The sequence below is a fragment of the Dryobates pubescens genome, chromosome 5 (genome assembly GCF_014839835.1).
Source record: "Dryobates pubescens isolate bDryPub1 chromosome 5, bDryPub1.pri, whole genome shotgun sequence".
Classification (NCBI taxonomy): Eukaryota; Metazoa; Chordata; class Aves; order Piciformes; family Picidae; genus Dryobates; species Dryobates pubescens.
In genome coordinates this window covers 30351057-30372721 of record NC_071616.1, presented here as the reverse complement: position 1 = coordinate 30372721, position 21665 = coordinate 30351057, and the positions used below count along the sequence as shown (strand labels likewise).

The window sequence follows — 21665 nt, the reverse complement described above, 5'->3', positions numbered from 1 at the left end:
GTCAGCAACTGTGTGAAAACCAGCAGCATTTCCAGGATCTAACCCAAGTTTGAAAAAAATCAACAGTTTTGGAGATCCCACTCAATTACATACATACATAGAATAAACCAGGTTGGAAGAGACCTTCAAGATGTCCAACCCATCAACCAATCCAACACCACCTAAACAACTAACCCATGGCACCAAGCACCCCATCAAGTCTTCTCCTGAAAACCTCCAATGATGGTGACTCCACCACCTCCCCAGGCAGCCCATTCCAATGGGCAATTACAGATGCACCTGAACTTCTGGGTTTGACATGCATGGGGAAAAGCATTGATTTATGCTGGAACTGCCCAAGATTGGCAGTGGTCCTTCTCTACCAAGTCTTTTCAGTTTGTGGGCAAAAAAAGATCTATAGCTATCAACAGTGGAGCTGCTGACCTCTGTTAGGAAGCAAGGAAATTCCATCTTAATTCAGGGACAGGGAAGTACAGGGTCATTTTTCAGCTCCTTTGTTTACTGAATGCATAGCCAAACTTTTGCTTCATTACAGTTGCTACAGCAGCAGTAGCAGCAGAAGAGATGGGACATCTCTGAATCCAGCCCCCTGCTTTCCTTCAGGATGTATCTCAGAAATAGGCCTTGACGTTAAGGAAAGCACTGCAGACCAGAAGACAAAGTGGGACTAAGCAGCAGGGAGGCATTTTCTCACCCAGAAACACTGCAACCAAGTGAAGATGCAACTCCTTCATTTTTTGCATCACAAGGAGAAAGGATATGTTTTTCTCCTATTTTTCCTCTGTATTTGCTGTAAGAAACTGAAACCTGATTCTAGAAATAGAATCATTAAGGTGGGAATCCTTGAGGCAACTATCATATAATACTACCTGCTATACCAATATGATGAAAGATAGCATTTTCAGCACAGAGTGGAGGATAAGCAACCTGTTCCCTTAATTTTCATCCTTAGGAAAGACAGCTACATCCCATAAGCAGTACTGTATATAGAAGATATGCTTTTCCCTGTTGAGTATGAGATGCTTAAGCTTGGTAAACGTTTTCCACAACTTGCACGCAAAACATCAGGAGAAACAGCTTGTGTCATTCTCATTCAAATGTTTAGAAGAGTATGTGGGCATACAATTACACCTATTGACACAGACATACCAGACTGAAGCGTGACCCAGCCACCCTTTTCTTGTTGGTGCATCCATGCTTTCCAGCCTCTTGCTCCTTTTTCTCCAATTCGTGGCTCTCCACTATCCCAGAAGGGCTCAAAGAATTCCACCTATAGTTTTGGGCAACAAAACATAGAAAACTAATTTTTGCTGCTGTATAGACAATACATGGATCAACTTCAATTTTCCAGACCCTACAATCACTTATCTGAGTGCAACTTCCGTATCTGAAAACTTGTTAGATGCTGCTTAAGAATCAGAAGAAAAAAATGAGTACTTCAATTATGCCTGTGGCACAGCAGGACTGTCATCAGCTCTTCTCATGAACACAGATTGTTCAAAGGTATTAGGCTTTAGAGAAAGCAGAAGATTTTTGTGCCAAATGTCTTTCAAAGGTAAGGATCAAAGTTCCCCAAGATGTGGCTTTCAGAAACCAAATCTCCCCTCGTCACTATCTTCCATGGGACCATGAGAAACAATAGTAATAATTCAGACAATCACTCCCCTGTGGTCAGATAAAAATGTTAGTTGCACATAAATATGACTAGGATAAGGATAAAAGGAAAGGATCAGAAAGACCTTTCATGTCCCAGGTTTCAGGGCAGTCAACAACTTCAGGGCACTTTCCAGTGAATCAGAAGGGTTCTAGTCCTAACCTTGTCACTGCCTGTATGCAATCAGTGACCTTTAGATTCACCAATTCCTCCCCCTGCTTTGTATATACTTAGCAGTAACAACCATTTCTCCTGTTTTAATCTTCTGCTATGTAATAAACCTTGGCTTGGATATTGAGATGTGACTGTTAAGACAAATACTAACAGTAATGTTTACTCCAAGAAAATCAAGCATCAACATGTCAGAAAATGCAGGGCTTACAGCAATGGCAAAATCTAATTCTGCTCCTCATGGATTTATGCTTTGCTCCAAGTGAGAAAATGAACTGTGAAAACAGTACAGAAACAAGTAATTCAAGACTGAGTCATAATGCTTCTGTAAGAGGGCAGAATGTGCAATCAGCTGTAAATCTGACATATTCCCTTTTTCAAGAACTGCACTTTCCAACCTAAACACTATCCTTTTAAACCGAGATTCCTTTCCATCCTACTTTAAGAATTTTTAAACACTACAGAGAATCTTCCTGTTTTTCAAATGACTGGAAGTATAACTCAAGCTTTACCAGTGTAAACATACCAAGTCTCCCCTCCTGAATGATAATTTTGATTCAACTCTAAACTTCTGGCTCTTTAGGAGAACACCACTATCATTTGAACTACAAGAAGGTTCCATTGGTAGGTAACAGCATTAATCTAGGGACAAAAACAATGCAGTCTCAGCAGTGGTTGCTGGGGAAGACAGTGAGGAAAGGAAATTCAATTTCCATCCCATATAACAACCCAGTGGCCTAACTGGTGGCTCTCCCTCCCCACTATTCATTGAAAAGGAAGCAGCTCCCTACAATCCCGTGGCACAATACTATGCTGGCAATAGCGCCTTATAAATATTCACTTACTGATTATTAGTGGGGTGCATGCCCAACATTCTCCTGAGCAAATCAAGAGAAAAAGTGATCTAGTGTTTTACAGAATAAGCTGAATGGAATCTCATGGGTCAAACAAAAGAATTGCTGAAAACAACAAGTAATGGGGAACCTAAGGAACATTTACAAGAACAGAAAGATTATAGGTCCCACCAGCTTTCTCCACCAACGGTAACAACACAACAGCAGCATTGAAGAAAAGAAGCTGGGGAAATGCTAACTAGATACAGACACTGGTCAGCCAGCACAGCTTTTTCCATCTTTAATTAGTAAAAAAGATGACATGAAATGATTGGTTATTGCATTTCTATTACATACAGTAGAAGCAGGCGTTTAGCATGTAGTTCCAGAGAACCTACAAGCACTTTTCCAGCACAAGCATCACCTTGAAGAACCACAAAGTACACTGTGATTCAAAATACTTCCCTATGCCATTAAAAATTAATCAATGCTTTTCTGTTACTGCATTCTCTGTAATGCACAAGGACATACTGCCATTTAAATGGAAATTGCTACCTGTCCTCTTGTTGGCAGATCTTTCACACTGTCAGGTTTAAAGAAGGTGAAGTCAATCAGAGCCTGAAACAAAGACACTGCTTTCTCAGAATGGCCAGCCTGTCTCAGAAAGTGACACTGCTGAATAAATATAGCTGTGAAGAAAAGAAGACAAAATTTTAATATTTCACATAAATTTTGCTGAAAAGTATTTTATTGCAGCCCACAAACAGACACATACACACAAAACCCATACATGAAGTGCTGCAAAGCATCAAGGTGTCAAAATCCAAACCACAGGGATAGGACAAATGCATGTCAAAACTGCTGTCATGTATTAAGACCTCCTGCTTTAAACGTGCCAAAGTAACAATATTTTATTCATGCCAGACATCCACTGTCCTTGTTGATGAATAACAGTTATATGCAATGGTCCCAACGTTAGTTTATCCAGTATTTGTCAAAGTGGGTCAGTCCTCTTTGAAGGTGCTAGGCATGACTACAATTCACACACTAACAACAGAAGGCCTTTTTGCCTCATTTTCACATGAGATGGGTTACAGTGGTGATGTGTTAGTAATAGACCATTTTCATTCCAGCTGTCATTCCTATTTTCTTTTCCTTTGCATAAGAACACAGTTATGAGAAATTCGGTCTTTTGGCCAAAGTAGAGGAGAGTCCTATCCCCTGCTCTTCAACAAATGATTTTGTGTAATCACTGCCATATCCTTACAACACACTGAGCCTCAAGTCTGAGCCCCAGTCTTTTGTAGTCATAGATTTGCAGTGAGAATCTTAAATGAAAGAGCTGGAGAATTAACAGGTATTATAAAAACACCTCTCTTACTAGACAGGTCAAGGACATTTCAGAGGTATTCCATCACTCCAAACTATACTCCAGTCTTGACAAAACACTGCCTGTTCAAAACCCAAACTGCTTTAAGCCATAATCTTAAATGGCTGAAAACAAACCAAACCAACCCAACCCACAAACCAACCCCACAACAAACCAAAGCCCATAAACCAAGACTGAAATAATTCAGTGAGAGTTTTGAAAACAGTTGTTGAAAGACTTTTGCTTCTTCACTAAATGCTTTGGAGGGTTTGAAATCAAAATATCTGTCTACATACACACATGTAACAACTTAGGTTAGCATCAGTTAATCCCAATGATCACCTTACTTTTTCACACTAATGAGCCGCAAACGATTTACTCTTTTCACTCATATTCAGATGTACATCAGATATGTGCACATAAAAACTTGAATTCAGCTAGAACACAGAATCTGGGCATTTCATCCCATTTCAATGCAAAGTCAATTATTGTTTCTGGTAACAAAGACACTGAGATTTCCGAACATCTTTAAACAATAAGAAGTGTGTTTAAGTATATATAGTATGCTTCAAAGTACTTTCACAGATTTTGGCACTGTACCCAAGTGACACTGAAAAAAAATTGCCTTTTCTTGGTTTCTCAGCTTCAAAGAGATGAATTTTGATTAAAATAGTCTGATGTAGAGAATATCTCATCAGGACTTGCTGCCAGACTGGAGCCAAAAATAAAAGATACCATAAGATTTTCTGCATGATAAAGAAGAAAAGGATATTTGAAGAAATGCAAACATCAGCATTTTCTTTGTGGTAAAAGCTGACAACAGCATGAATGCATACTTAATTCAGTCCATGATGCTGAGAGACTTCTGCAGCTGAACTGACCTGAAAGACAGTGATTTTTCTCCCATACTAGTAAATGAAATTTGAAAAAATCAGACTCCCTTTCCACAGCAAACATTGAGAATGCTTACCTTCATCTGCTTGATATTAGTAGCTTCTAGTCAATTTAAAGTATTATGAATTGTTATGTCAAAATTTAACTAAAAAATCATCTAGAAGCTCAAATGAATTTTTAACTGCTTTCTTAAATGCCATGTTTTCAAAACCGACCTATTCCCAAGCAGATAGTATTGTGTACTGAACTGAACACTAGATGGCATAGTCCACCACTATTAAAATTAGCCCTTGCACTTTGTCAGTAGCAAAGGTCAAAGGTTGAAGATACAAGCCTACCACACATCTACACTGCTACTCACCTCATAATTAAATTGTGAAACTCTGTATTTATCTTAATGAACATGTGGTAATCTTCCTAACTGACAACACTAATTCAGCCCAAGAATTAGAAAGTTGAGTCACACACACAAAAATATCTCAAATCAAGGAGTCTTCCCACTGGATTTTTCCTTTACAACACTTTTTCCAGTGCTTGATCCAATATGAATCAACTGAAGACCATGTGAACTCCTTGAACTCATTGGTAACCCAGCATCTCAACCTACAAGTCCAGACTGGATATTTTGTAACTGATAGCAGTATTGTTCAAATAGCAGTTACATGACTTGGATAACAACAGAAGTTCATTGGACCTCTTCATGCCACACATGAAGAAATACAGACTGCTTCCAGATTTTAAACAAATTTTAAAAGGTAATAAAACCCCCAAACATCACCATATTTGTGGTGATGCCAACATTTCCCCTCCTCAGTGTATTCATAGAGCAATAAACACGATCTCCCAAGTTAGAGAAGCAAAACTGAAAAGGGATATGTTAAGTTACTGAGCTTCAAATAAATTTAAGATCCATGCTAGAACCAAGCATGAACTTGCTCCTTCCATGGATTCAGTCCAGTATCCTAACCATCTGACTCATTTTCCTTCCAGGGATAATTATATATTAAATTGTAAGCGACAGGTATGTGGATACAATAACTACAAAAGCTGTGACCATCACAGTATTACAGTTTAGAATTTTCCAGCTACAAAATAGGAGGCTCTAGAAAATTTCACAACATACTTCCCAGGTCCCTTCTTTTTTCTGGACTGAAGTAATCAACCACAAAACTTTTGAATGAGAGAGAATAGTTTCTTCCACAAGTCAATCTTTGTTGGTTTTTTAGTTTGCGCTTGGGTTTTTGTGTTTTGGTTTTTTATAAGCCTTTTTCAAAGATGAAAACACACACCTCTCAGCTGGAAATCTCCATCCTTGATATCTGTACTGTAAACTGGTCAGCACATTAGACTTTACTGGGTGTTATTTTACAAGCTCTCCAGGGAGGAAAAGCATCTTCTGTATCCATATAGGGGTGGAATGCCTGCTTTAATTCTCAGCTAAGAAATCAAGATGCCAAACATTTTGAAGGGAACAAAAACTTCCTGTAATACATAGGAAAGTCTATTTTTACAGAGAATGTAGTCAACTCCTGTGAAAACCATTCTGACCATCACATGAAACAGAAAGAATCTTACCTAGCATAGCTTCTTCCGTGCCAGGCAGCAGAGGATGTGACACCATGCTGCCATCCTGTACAGCTGCCAGTGTCGTCAAACATTTTCCATAGAGACTATTGATTTTTGAAACGGTAAAGGTAGTGAACTGACTCTGACAGAACAGAAGATACTTCTTCCACAGCTCTGGATTATTGGGATGTAAAAAAATTAGCTTCTGCCACTCTTTGAGCAAAGCTGGCGGCTCCCAGAACTCTGTGCAAAGCTTCAGCCTGGCGAGTTTCAGGTCGACATTACTTGGATTGCTTTCAATTGCCCTCTCTAAAATAGCCAGCTTCTTTTCCAAGATTAATTTCAGTGATTTTCTTCTTACTTCATGCTCTCCCTTACTGGCATAAGGGCTAGGTCCTCTCATTAATTCATCCTTAAAACAAAAAGAAAAGTCATTATAATATAGGAATAATCATCACTAGAATCAGGACAAGAATGCTGACGTTTGTGAAGATGAATTACCAGCTCGTTCTTCAGCAGAAGATATACAACCCTAGCCAAATGAAATTACAATATAATGTTCATGTATTTAATACTTGTAAACAGCCAGTTTTGTCAGAACACATACCTGAAAAGAAACAAATTCCATCCAAGCATTAATATCTCTTGGGTTTTCTCTGACTTTCTTGTTATGTTCTTCCACTTTTGACATTAGAATGGAGTCAACATTTGTCCCAGGCTCTTGAATTGTTTGTTGAGTATTTACAGGTTCGTGATCTGCATTCTTGCACCCTTTTCCTTGTAGCCACACTGTAGTTGATGAATCATAAATCCCTAGAGGATTTACCTCTGTTGTGTCTGAAGTTTCATCAGTTTCCATTTGGAAAACTGGTATAAAAGCAGTTGTCTCAGATGGAGAATTTTTATTGCAAACAGGAATCCCATCCGTGTTCAGCATCTTCATGTTGGTCTTTGTGAAGTAACGCTCAGGTCGCCTCTGTAATTGCTTCTTTTTTGATGCAGAACTGTCCCACATTATACATTGTTTCTTTGCATCTATGCCAAGACAGGACTCTCCTCTTCTTTTATATCTTAGAAGGAAAAATACAATTACACATCTTCTAAAACACATGTTAAAATAGATTTTTTCATGAAAGCATGGAAGAAGTATTTTCATTCAAACTGACCCAAATAACATATTCATAGATCTCCAAAAGTGTAAAAACTTTGTAACTTTCTCCTTAAGATTTTATTTACTCAGTGCCATCACAATTTTGTTGTCATACTAAGCTTCTTCTGAGTTCAACAGTAACTGTAATGCTCAGCAGAAGAATTTCATCTATACTAGTCTGAAATATATTATAGAATGGTATGGGTTGGAAGGGATCTCTGGATCTCTGCCAAAGAAGGACCACATCGGGCAGGTCAACATGTATGTAGCAACATATAACATAGATACCCTTTGGTGCAAGGTTTTTTTGCAAGGACATCAAATTACTCAAGTAAGCAAATTTCATTACATATCCAGTAAGAAATAATCAGTACCTTCACTTCTCTTTCAGGTATAGAAACAGAACAACACAGATGCAAACTGGCACTTGTCCAAAGATAATCTACAACAGAACCTGGGACTTCTGACATCAAAATTCACAGACTGAACTGGGTTGGAAAGTATGCTCAAAGGGCATCTTGTCCAACCCCCACTGCTGTCAGAAGGGACATCGACTAGATCAGGCTGCCGAGGGCCCCATCAAGTCTGATCTTCAGTATCTCCAGGGACAGGGCCTCAACCACATACTCGGACAACCTGTTCCAGTATTTCACCACTCTCATTGTAAACAACTTCCTCTCCATGCCAAACCTGATCCAGTTTCAAACCATTGTTCCTTGTCCTATCACTACAAGCCTTTCTTAACAGTCCTTCCCCGCCTCTCCGGTAGGTCCCCTTCAGATACTGCGATAAGGTCTCCCCAGAGACAGACCAAATTCTTTCAGCCTGTCTTCGTAGGAGAGGTGCTCCAGCCCTTTGATCATCTTTGTGGCCCTCCTCCAGTAGGTCTATTGGGAGTCCCATAGCTGGACACAATACTCCAGGTGAGGTCTCACAGGAAGTGGCAGAATCACCTCCCTCGGTCTGCAACCACACTTCTTTTGGTGCAGCCCAGGATGCAACTGGCCTTCTGGGATGCAAGTGCACAATGCTGGCTCATGTCCAGCTTCTCATCCACCAGTACTCCCAAGTCCTTTCCTGCAGGGCTGCTCTCAATTGCATCATCCCCCAGCCTGTATTGAGGATTGCCCTGACCTAAGGGCAAGACCTTGCACCTTGACGTACTGAACCTCATGAAGTTCTCCTGAGCCCACCTCTCTAGCCTGTCCAGGTCCCTCTGAATGGCATCCCATTCCTCAGTCTTAACACCACACCACCCAGCTTGGTATCATGTGGAAATTTGCTGAGGGTGCAAGCAATCTTGCTGTCAGTATTGTTGATGATGACACTGAACAACACATGAAAAACTGGGCTTTTAATCTGCCCCATGCTGTCGCTTCCAGACGGCAGTCCTACAAGCTCATATGCCTGCAGTCTACTACACAGAGAATGATTTTAGTAAAAACTTAAAATTGTGCACTTTATTCCCATTATTTTAAGGCATCTTTTGCCTTTTAAAATTTTTATGCCTAACACAAAGTAAAATTCTGAAATAAGCTATTCAGTTATTTTATTTTCTCATCTTCCACACAAAAATTTCACAAATACAGATTCATTCACTTGAGTCTGAGAAAGTGACCCTGTGATCATCTGAATATCAATAAAAAGGAAAACATCATACCTTGCTATATCCCCTCGATACAGGGATTTGTAGGCCCAGTTTGCAGGGTCTGGTTTCTTGTCTATTCTGAAGGTTTCTGCTGTTGAAGTCTGAATGTCATCAAGCCAAACAATACGTTCACTGGTAAGATTTGATGCTTTCTTATCTAGACTGTGGAACAGAAGCATATTCTAAGCCTTTTGTGCGTATACACAGCATTTACAACACCCAGAAAACATTGTATTTCTGTATTTACTCCAAGTCAAGGTGCATAATCCATTATTGCATCCTTGGAAAAAAGCACCTAGACATATATCAAAACAAGACACAAATGCTCCTTGCACTTCCAAAAATTTGATTTAAAATTATGAAAGGTACTGCCTGGGCCACACCCAACTGTAACAACAGTTACTCAATGTCACTAAATCCTCAGTCTGGTCCCAGGAGCAGCTGCAATCCTGTGAATTAGAGCCAGAACTGCTGATGCTGAATTAAAAACACAAACTAGAGAATCTGAGAGGCAGAAGAACTGTTCAGATGGTCAAATATGTTGAGAAAACTGGGAAAGGTGACTTAAAGCCCATTCCAATGAGTGATTACCCATTGGAATGGGCTGCCCGAGGAGGTGGTGGAGTCACCATCACTGGAGGTGTTCAGGAGGAGACTTGATAGGGTGCTTGGTTGCATGGTTTAGTTGGTTGGGTGGTGTTGGATGATAGGTTGGACACAGTGATCTTGAAGGTCTCTTCCAACCTGGTTTATTCTATTCTATTGAGCCAGTTAGATTGGGGCACTTCATATGAAACAATCAAAACAGACTGAGAAAAGCACAGCTCAGTATGACAACCTTCAATACTCACTGCATTCACAGAACATCTTTTACTGCTTAAAGACAACGCTAGTTACTACAAAGCTACTTTCTTGTTCCATTAAAAAAAAAAACCCAAACCAACAACACCTCCAGTAAAAAGTATCACAGTGCTTTATAGCTCCTGGAATTAACAAAAGAGATCTAGCAAACAATTTCAATTGTTCAAATATCCCTCTAGATGTAACACAAGCAAGAAGTATGAAGCATAGAGCAATAAATGTCCAGACATAAATGTTAAATCATACAACAAACTGTCTTAATATGGAAAAAAGGAAATGTTAATTCTGTGAGGAGGAAGTTGCATTACAAAGCATACAGAGCTGTATACTAAGACCTTTGTGCTAATTAAAAATAATGTTTAATGCAATCCCTCTCTGAACTCTCCCAAAAGATCCATGAAAAGAAACAAGATGGTTACAAAAACTCAATGTAAGCCTCTACATGTCTTGAAAAATGTATTTCATGACTACTACCATACTTTGTGCTGAAAAATACACTGCGAAGCAGTGTTCTAGTCAGAGTTTTCAGATATGATTAAGCAAGTGGTTCTAATTCTATTTCCATCACTCTGAATGCCTGTTTAGTCACATATGTTTTACCTGCAGTAAGAATTTCATTCATAAGTTGAAGAGACAAGTAAAAAAACACAACAAATTCACAATATTAACAAATACATACTTTGCTGCTGCTTCCTTTTCACGATTTCTGCCACTTCCTGTGGCTTTGTCCTGGATGTGCTTAGTGTCCAGGTCAGATTCACTACTACTGGAGTCCCCTTTGGTTTTCTTTTTTTTCTTATAGTGGTGATGCTTTTTCTTTTTCTTTTTCCTTTTTTTACTTGACTGTTTCAGACTCTCATCTGTATCATTTTCCCCTGACAACTCTGACCTTGAAGTAGTCCTGCTTGGAAACAAATATATGTAAGTAGTAATACTTTAAAGAAAGAGCACTGCAACAAAGTTCAGAAACATTTTGCCCTTCACCTTTATTCTCTCTGTATTTTTTGAGAATACAGTTAGCAGCAACATACACAATGAAAGTGATATAAATCTGCATTAAATAACAATTACCTTTACTTTTCAGCTGCTGGAATTACTGCCTACCACTCTTAAAGTTTTAATTGTCAAAGAGATTTTGATGTGTGATCTGTATAAATTGCCAAAATAATGGAGGTCTTTTCTAACCCTTATTAAAACAGAAGTTCTTTTTAAACAGTTTTTCTGGAATCTTTCAATAAAGGAAAGGAGTGACAAGTCTTCAGTCTTTTCAATATGTCAACAAACAAAAATGCAGCACTTCAGAAGCAAGGCACCTCAAAAAAACCCCAAAACCTTATACAATATATTTAAGGACACTAGGAATTACGAAGCCATGGGAGAACCATCAGCAGGCCTTTAAAATGCACACACACTCTCCCAAACCAAATCAACTAACCAAAACCCACCAACTGTATTGGAGTAATTAGTTTTCATTGAACTGAGAATGTACCCCACCAACAGGAAAAAAGAGCAAACACTTATCTATATGCTGCTGTTTGACAATTTCTCTTTCAAAGATTAATTATAATGACATAGTAAACCCACCATAAATATCTGAATGGGAATTTGTAAATTCCTTAGTTTTAGGACATAAAGCCTGAAAAAAATCTACAAGCAGAATATATGACTGAAACAAAACAGTGATTGCATTTCCATCGCTCACACAATAGATGTAAATGTAAGATTAATATACAAAAAGCTGTGATTGTTACAACAAAGACATTTTCTATAATGACCACCAAAGTCGTACTAAAGATAGGAGCTTGTATCCAATTAAAAGTGACTGGTTTTAAACTTGATAACTGCAACTGCTTCCCGTTAATTAAGTGCTAGTTAAAGTATTGATATGCCATGTATAGCAGCAATCCCAGTGAAAGTACTAAAACTAATTCTTTAGCAAATGTGGCTACTGAAAGCTCATTTTTATAAAATAACATAATCACCCAGTTTGGTGTTCAGCATGTTCTACACAGCCACACAACTCGATACATCTAATATTCATTAATTCACTTTTAAAAAGTAAAAGCTCAACTATGAAATGGCTGATTGAATTGGTTTTCACAAAGAAACCACAAAGATGATGCTTAATCTTTACATTATTTCAAGGGTCACTTAGGACACCCAAAAGATAATGAAGAATCATGATCACCCAGTTCCCTTTCCATTTCAGAATAACAATGATTTAAATGCAGCTGTGAGAGAAAGAAAATGGGAATGTAATTGCATAAGTATAATTTCTCATTATTTTAAGTTAAAGGACATAGACGCATTATTCATACTTTTATATATGACTCAGATCAGGCCTTTTTAAATACTGAATAGTAGAATGAAAAGCAGCCCTAAAAGCTCCTGATTTTGGTCTCACATACAAAAGATAAGCAGGACAAAAGAGAGAGGTTATTTTAAAAGATATTGAAGTATATTCTACCTTGTTAGTGGTGACTTTTCAGGGACGAGATCTGCAACTACTGTAGTGCGCTGGTGCAGTAATAGTGCATCTTCTGTAGAGAAGCTTGGGTTACTGAGCCAGTCCAATTCTGCAAGTAAAGAAATGTGTGAGATCAATACAAATCACCTTGCTGTCCTTTTCAAAGCTGGGAGTTAAGTTAGTCAGCAGACAGCTACATTCACAGCAAATGTCACTGCATCATGTGTAATAATTGAGCATATCAGAAGACAGTCCATGCACTTTCCATTTAGAAGAGCAGCAAGTTTTAACACGGTAAAACATTTAGGAGCTGGACTCTTTAACATCAATCTGAGCTTTAAAGAATGCAGTATATAATAATACTTAAAAGTCCATACTGAAAGCAGATAATATGTTTCATACACTGCTATATATTTGTAAAAAACCACATCTATCTAGTATGAAGTTTCACCACGTAAAGAACAGTTTCTGTATGTGTGTGTTGTATAAATACATGCTATATACATGCAATTATATAAGATTTTCTAATATGTTTTCATATCATTTATATATTGTTAATTATTAAAGAGTAAAATAAAAATACAAAAGGGCATCATTAAATTAAAGGTGTAGTTGAAAAATGCAAGGCAACTTACAGAAACTTACAAAAATGCAATTTACTGCACAGGTAATATTTTTAACACAATTTTGTTGATAGGGACATTCATTACTGATAAGAATACTAAAGTATTTAACAGAAGGGCAAAACATGTCACTAGAGTCTCAGTTCTCTAACCACCAAAACTCCATTAGACTTTTTAATAGTGTGGTAAAAGTCTAACTGATGCTAATTTCCATATATTAGACATCCTTAAGCACTCTGCATCTAAACTTCAGCCATCCCAGTCACTGGATAAGAGTAGATACTGACAGGATGTGGAGGCAGAAAATTTTGCCATAAGTTTACTGAAATTAAAATTTCTATTACAATCTTCATAGACATTTAATGTCTAGAATTCTTTCAAGTATGTGACATTTCCTAGCATATCAAACAAATATTATTTCACATAATCGCAGAATTTAACAGCAGCCTCTCCACTGCAGATCACAGGAGGTAACAACAAAAGGAACAAATTGATCTCCCTGCAACCATTTTTATTATAATAATAATAAACCTTCCTGTCACATTCCTGTCTTTGTGCTTTTGACTACACTGACCTCTAATCCTTGAACAGCATGGTATCATTGTCTACCAAGCCATACATCACTTTTCCTTCTAAAGTCTCTTTCAGAAATAGCATTTCAGATCAAAAAAATCTTTCTTCCGTCCCTGAACTGTTGTCCAGGATAGGATTTAAAATTAAGCAGGCTGCAAAACAGTTTGTTAACCTAAGTTAAACTCATCAAGAAGTATATATAATCAAGCAAAGCTGCAAGAGACTGCCCCTGCAACCAAAAGCTGCATGAAAAAGGGCCACCTTCTCTGGTTCACTTTGCCACTTCACCTCAGTGCAGAGGAGAACCCACACAATTCATGACATTGCCAAGACCAAGACACCCTTCCCACAAGTATCCCAACCAATACACTGCAAAACACCATTTCCCAGCTCAACAAAACAGAGGATGGAGACCACAAAATAAGAATCAAAATTCAGTTGTATATTATTGTAACTTCTGCCTGGCAATGAGAATTACCAAATCTAAGGCAACTACACTAGCCTACTTTGTTGCAAATCAGCATGAGATTCTTCCCAACACCCCCCCACACATACACTTTTCAGGAAAATACTTAAGAAATACCAAGATAAAATTTGAATAAACCCCTAAAATATTGTAAGATCTACTATTCAGTTTAAAACAATGCACCCTGGCACAAACACCTTTGTTTTAAGTATGTGCCTGTGATTCTAAAAAATTAACTCTGCCAGAAAAGATTCTTCCAAAACCTCTGGTAGAATGTTAAGATTTATGCTGGATAATATCCAAGCAACATTTCACTCACTCACTCACATAATTATTCCTCCAGATAGAGAATAAAGTGTTATGCAACAGTAAGTTAATTTCTTACTTTGATTCTGTAAAAGATGTATTAAGAACCACCCTAAAACCAGAATTACTTCTTAGAAGAAATGTATTTAATATTTTCCATGACGTACCAAAATGTGTCTCATACACATTTAAATCACACCAAAGTTAAATACACCTGATAACTACATAATCAAATGAGTTAATAATTCAATATATGTCATGCAGTATGCTGTATAAGGGAATGCAGGAGCAAATCAAAACCCTACAATGTTTTCCCTCAGTTTTCACACTCTGGTCTTCTTTAAACATAGAAAAATTCAAAGACAGTACAATGGTCCAGAGCACTCCAGATCGCAGTAAATGCGACTGCTCCGTGCATAAAGCTTTTAATTTACTTACAGAAATAAAGGAGACATTTAATACCCTTAAAATAAATAAAATACATTTTTGTTTCCATTCGTGATGTATTACCCGTATTTGCTCAACAAAACGAATACACTGGTTGGTGGAATCTCTGGTGCAAAGACATACCACACTAACAGCACAAAAAACTTATTAGAAAGACACACCTCCTTAAACTATCATATCTGTTCCAAAGCCATACAAAACTTCTATACCGTGTGTTTGTCCAGATCTCCAATAACATAATTCAGGCACAGTAATATTCTCTGTTGCTTTTGAGCTTCTCTTTTCAATAAACTATTGTTTCCCTTTGTAATGTGCAGTAAATCATTTACTAGCATTTTTTTTTTTTTGTAAAAATAAATTTATTGTAAGGTATTTATGTATTGATTTGAATGAGGAACTATGTTTCAAAAATAATCTAAAATATCTTAATACCAATTATACTTAAAAATTAATTATACTTAATAAAATGCTGTTATGGTTTTCTAAGAATTAAGCATGAATGCAGGATGAATGCAGGAAGGATGTTGACTTGCTGGAACGAGTCCAGAGAAGAGCAACAAAGTTGGTGAGGGGTTTGGAACATAAGCCCTATGAGGAGAGGCTGAGGGAGCTGGGGTTGCTTAGCCTGGAGAAGAGGAGACTCAGGGGTGACCTTATTGCTCTCTACAACTACCTGAAGGGAGGTTGTAGACAGACGGATGTTGGTCTCTTCTCCCAGGCAGCCAGTACCAGAACAAGAGGACACAGTCTCAGGCTGTGCCAGGGGAGGTTCAGGCTAGATGTTAGGAAAAAGTTCTATACAGAAAGAGTGATTGCCCATTGGAATGGGCTGCCTGGGGAGGTGGTAGAGTCGCCGTAACTGGAGGTTTTCAGGAGAAGACTTGATGGGGTGCTTGGTGCCGTGGGTTAGTTGCTTGGGTGGTGGTGGATTGGTTGATGGGTTGGACGCGATGATCTTGAAGGTCTCTTCCAACCTGGTTTATTCTATGTATGAAGTTAAATAATTTGCCTTCAGTCATACACAGTTGTTGATAACAAAACTCAGAACTCAAGACTTAGAATAGTCAGACCATTAAGAAGAAAAACCCTGAGACATCTAACTTTAAAGATCTTGATCTAAGGTCTTTCAAAATGCTGTACACATCAAAACAGGCTTTCCGTTGATTTGAAGAGCATAGTATCAAGACCTCCAAAGATGAATACAAAAATTGTATTTTTACTATTATTCATCACTTTAGAGGGTATCTAAGTGTAAATATTTTAGATACAGACCATCCCAAATTAGGAAACACTGTTTGCATACTAGCATGCTAGATTTTATAACTTCGAGCCTTACAGCACTACAGGGCCAAGCAACTTCCAAATGGAAATATAAACACTTAGTAGCAGAAAGAGCTTCATTCCTCAAGCCTGACACATTTATCTTTAAAATGGCATTATTGATCGCATTGACAAAATCAACAAGGAAAGCAGTAAAGCTCCAGCTATTTAGAAGACAAGTGGACTGGCCAACCACATAAACTTCCCTGAGGCACAAAACACACTTTAAAGAAAAGCAGCTACACCTGAACTGGCAGAAAAGTGGAAAACAGTAACTTTTTATATCAATCTATTTATGAAGTTGTTCTAAGACCAGAAACACATTCTCAAACAACAAGAGTAAGCTGGCAAAAATTTCATTCCCCTCCTCCCAGCAAATTAATCCTGAAGCTCACAAAAGAATAAATCCTCAATTTCTCAGTTGTGTCCTCTATCCCTTACACTCCACATCACTGCCAAAGCTTCAGAAATTATCTGGGTTCTCCAGACACTTCTACAGTACCTTGCCACAGCCTCTCTAACAGCACTGGCACCTTATCTAGATTTATCTTTTCTAAGCAGATATAGATTTTTACAAACCTCCTTTACTTTTGACGTTTCCCAAGACAACAAATTTGACTGAAGGGGTTAAAAATCCTGAGAAGGAAGAGATATTGAAGTAAGCTAGCTGGCAGAGAGATGCACAGTAATATCTACTATCAGCATTAAGTATTAAGAATCAACTTCTAAGAAGTTATTTTGACTTTACCCGAATTTATCTGTTAGTCCCTTACAGATGTGAAGTCATTAACTTGGTGCAATAAGATTACGATGGTGAGCACAAGCAGAGTAAGGGGCAGGGAGGAAGGTGGTGTACTAATTTATTTTAAATTATTGGTTTAGGGCCTCCAAGGAAAACTCACTTTGAGAAATGGTGTCATAAACATGAATCCCCTGACTGCACCTGAAGCTTGGTTCTACCTAAGAAGAAGAGATCAAATTGCATTTTTAAACACTGAAGAACCACACTGCAAGAACCAACCCCTGTAGCACAGTCAGCATGCCTCTGTGAACATACCAGGGAAACATTCAGAATTCTCCAACTACAGTATTTTCAGAGCAATTTAATCAAACTGACCTAATACTCTGGAAAGAACTGAACAATTGTTTCTTTCACATAATACGCACATCCAAATCTCCTAGTAAATAATCTCCAGTGCATGTTAGCTGATACAAGCATTTCAAACACCTAAACACACTCCAAACTTTAAAACTCTACCTAAAACTCTACCTTTTCAATGTTTTGTTATTTTTCTTGTCAGATGTCATTTTCACAGACAAGACTTATGTTCTTGAAGAACATAAAGAATGAAAGACACAAGTTGGTTTGTGATAACATGAAGCTACTTGTTATTCTACACTACCATCCACATTTATGAGCACAGTAGCAGAAGCAACCCAATGGCATTCTTTTTGTACCTTCCCAAGAAAAATTAATTAAAAATTTACAGTGCATGTCTGCAGAAACCATTTTTAAGAGTAATGCAAAGTCTTTTGTTGCCTCTCAGAATCCTGAAAAATCTGCATTCAGCAAAAATGACTGTGTCTTGCCTATAAAATTGTTCAGACTGTAAATAACGTGGTGCATAATGCTCATTGTCAGTAGGGTTATTACCACTGCTCTGTTCGTGGCTACTGATAAATTTGTAGTTTATCTTCTGCTGAAAACTAATTAAGCTTGACAACATGACTGTAAGAAACCATATACAAAATTACTTTGCACTCTAGAGGTTACAGCAACTCAGCAAACTGGCAGGGCAGGTAGGTAAGAGTGTAGGTAGACTGTACAGCAATACTTCCATTTCAGGCAGCAACTATAAATGGTTTTTGAAGGTTTGTAAGAACCATAGAATCAGTAAGGTTATAAAAGACCTCAGAGATCATCAAGTCCAACCTATTATGTAATACCTAACACCTCATGACAACAAAACCATGGCTTCAAGTGCCATGTCCAATCCCTTTTTGAACACCTCCAGGGACTGCGACTCCGCCACCTCCCTGGGCAGTACATTCCAATGGCTAATCCCTCTTTCCATGAAGAACTTTCTCCTCACCTCAAGCCTAAACTTCCCCTGATGCAGCTTGAGACTCTGTCCTCTTGTTCTGCCACTGGTTGCCTGGGAGAAGAGACCAACCCCCTCCTGGCTACAACCGCCCTTCAGGTATTTGTAGACAGCAATAAGGTCCCCCCTGAGCCTCCTCTTCTCCAGGCTAAACAGCCCCAGCTCCCTCAGCCTCTCCTCATAGGGTTTGTGCTCGAGGCCTCTCACCAGCCTCGTTGCCCTTCACTGGACACGTTCAAATGTCTCAATGTCCTTCATAAATTGAGGAACTGGACACAGTACTCAAGATGTGGCCTAACCAATGCTGAATACAGGGGCAGAATGACTTCCCTGCTCCTGCTGGCCACGCTATGCCATTGGCATTCTCTTGGCTACCTGGGCACACTGCTGGCTCATGTTCATCCAGCTGTCAACCAGTGCCCCCAGGTCCCTTTCTGCCTGCCTGCTCTCCAGCCACTCCAACCCCAGCCTGCAGAGCAAGACAGAGGTGGTTGGAGGAATAAAACACAGCCAGTATATTTACATTATTACATCAACTCTTTTAGAAGTGAAGCATCCTAAATGACTGCAAAGACACCTCAGTTTTGCATATTGTATTAAACATAACATATTATCTGATCTGTGTTATTATGATGGACTTTGGCTTCAGCTATAGAGTCATCTCGCTTAAATGTAAAATTTTTACCTATGCCACCACAATCATTGTTCTGATATTTCAATTTTATAACTGAAATGTGGTTGTTAGAAGCAAAGTACAAGATTGGCTAAAACATAAATCAAACAAATTATGAAGTTCTGTCAATAGTTCTTACACCAAGAACTTGCAGTAAACCAAAATGTAACCCATAAAGAGAGCTACTAGCCAAAATTACTTTCAAAAGTCAATTACTCTCAAAAGTCAATTTTAACATCTTTTTCTGTGCAATCTGATCTTCTAGGCAGGTGGTGTGCAGTGCTACAGACTGCCTGTCTAGCAAATGTAAAGGCTTCAACAACCTAAATGTATTAAAATATAAGCAAGATTTTACTACCAGAGAATTTTACTGTACTTCTGCCTGGAAGAGCAGTTCCTCTCTTCCTAGAAGCTCTAATCTGGGATCTTATTACATCCACTACTTCCTGCACCAAGGTTCTTTACTAGAAAGGGTCCTAAATGTGGCCAGACCACATCTCTATACAGGCATACCAAGTATCGATAGCTGCAATGCCATCAGAAGGTAATGCAGAACTAGTTAGAAAAAGATAACCTCAGCCTGTATTGCTAAAAGTTTCCAAAACTCACCATACTGACTGGACCAAACACACAAGAAATTTAGCCTAGGTAAACAATTCTCTTCGTGTTTCCCCTTGCTGTGATGTCTAGAGGTCAGGCAGACCCAAGCGTAGTGGGAGCTGGCATGCAAAAAGGATAGTTCAAAACATTTCCCAGTAGAACTAACAAAAGCCGTGCATACTTCAGAGTTTGGCAATACACCACATAGGGTTCCTTACCCCTTTTATGAAAGTATGGGCAGCAACCATAACAATCAAATCAAAATGACACACTAAGTCATAATCTCCTGCACTCCTAACCTTCAGAAAATACCCTTCACAACTAAAATTTGGCTTATTAAGAAACTAAAGGAGAAAACACTTTTTAAGTTACCCAAGGCGAGTGGACAGGAAAAACAAACACGTCTTTTTCCACCTAAAGCAATGCTGCTGCAGCACACAGCCTTAACGCACACGTATTTTTCAAAGACGACTATTCCTACAGGCATGCCTCCAGCAAATAACTGGAAGCACATCTGGACACAGCGGGGAGCCCGCCAGCACCATTTTTATGGGAATGTCCCTGTTCCGTAGTCTCCCCAAAGTCCCGTCAGGGGAAGCAACTGTACTGTCACGTACGGTAACTTTATTCAAACCGGCAGTGACACGCCAGGCGCAGGAAGCGCCCGTGCACGCCATACGTACACTCGTACCCTGCACCGAAGGGAGGAGCCAGGGCCGAGCGGCACAACGGCCGCGGGAGCAGCGCTTAGCAAGCGCACTCGAGGAGACGCGAGCCGGCGAACGAGCTCTGCAGCCGCTAGACACCGGGGTCCCGGGCCCCAGCAGCAGCACCGCCCATGTCATAACTCCATGGCAGAGGCGGGGCGCATCCGATTCCCAATGCTGGCACGCATGGGCGGGCCGGGTTATCCCGCTGGACTGCTGGCGGTCTGAGCAGGCCCGACGGGCACGGTGCGGAAGGCTCCGTGTAGCGGCGAGTGGGAGTAGAGAAGTTTCCCGAGGGTTGGGCTGCAGAGGAGTATTGGGGATAGAGAATTCTCTCAGGACTTTACCTTTTCTGGAGCCCTCGCTGCTGCCTGTTGGGGGCTTTCTGGGCTCGGCGGCATCGGCAAAAGCCGGGAACAGGGCCATGTCTCAGCTTACTGCCTCTACTAGCTGCCCGCACTGCCCCGCGGAGCGGCAGGGCAAGATGGCGCCGTGGCAGCGAGCATATTGGGAGATGTAGTTCGTCTGTCCGACCGCCCAAAATGGTGGCAAGGTCTGGTGACTGCTGAGGGAAGGAAGGAAGGCAGGCAGGCTGGCTCGCTCACTCAGTGCTGCAGCTGCTGTGGGCGTCCGCTTTCTCCAGGTTTCCGCGTATTTAGCCCGTTTTGCAGCCGTCGCTGAGGGGACTGGAGGCGGGAACTTTTGGGGGAAGAGGGTGAAATGGGTTTTCCAGAACCAGCCTTCCCCAGCACCCTGTCGTCCTTCATAAGGCTCACTGGGAGGGGACAACCCCCGAAGTGTTTCCTGAGAGCAGAATGTAAAGGAAAATGTCACAAGAACCAATACTTCGCTTCTGTTAATATCCGCTGTATGTTTGAAGACCCACATAGTGCCTCAAAACACCGATAACAAGGGCTTAGGGAAGAAAGAACCTGCAACCTTCTGATTAGGGAGTCATCCATCATGTTTTATAGCATCTCCGAGTCTCCCCTCCATAAAGAAACTGGGGTAGGAGGATTTTTATTTTTTTTTTAAATGCTTTGCACCTACTTGTGAAGGATGTTCCATTTTTTAAGTAAGAATTGAGTGAAACTAATTTTTGTATCAAGCAGTGCCTCACAAGTGAGGAAAAATACTTCTATCTGCAAAAACTTACACATGGTTAAGATACATTACTATTCTCCTTTCTGAATGGAAAAGTCTGCCCTCTGTGTATTAAAGCTACTTCTATACTA

General features: G+C 39.5%; 1 protein-coding gene across 2 annotated transcripts in view; it reads right to left on the bottom strand.

Annotated features, from left to right (window-relative positions):
• NRDE2 (NRDE-2, necessary for RNA interference, domain containing) overlaps positions 1-20917 on the bottom strand; it is a 31030-nt gene extending 10113 nt beyond the window's left edge. For both annotated transcript variants that reach the window (XM_054161918.1, XM_054161920.1), the window contains exons 1-8: positions 20778-20917; positions 12614-12722; positions 10826-11047; positions 9298-9447; positions 7095-7557; positions 6497-6899; positions 3214-3347; positions 1150-1270 (exon numbers count right to left, since the gene is read on the bottom strand). In XM_054161918.1, coding sequence (XP_054017893.1) covers positions 1150-1270; positions 3214-3347; positions 6497-6899; positions 7095-7557; positions 9298-9447; positions 10826-11047; positions 12614-12722; positions 20778-20856 — 1681 coding nt within the window. In that variant the 5' untranslated portion in view covers positions 20857-20917. The remainder of the gene's footprint in view (positions 1-1149; positions 1271-3213; positions 3348-6496; positions 6900-7094; positions 7558-9297; positions 9448-10825; positions 11048-12613; positions 12723-20777) is intronic.
• Between the last annotated feature and the right edge of the window lie 748 nt (positions 20918-21665).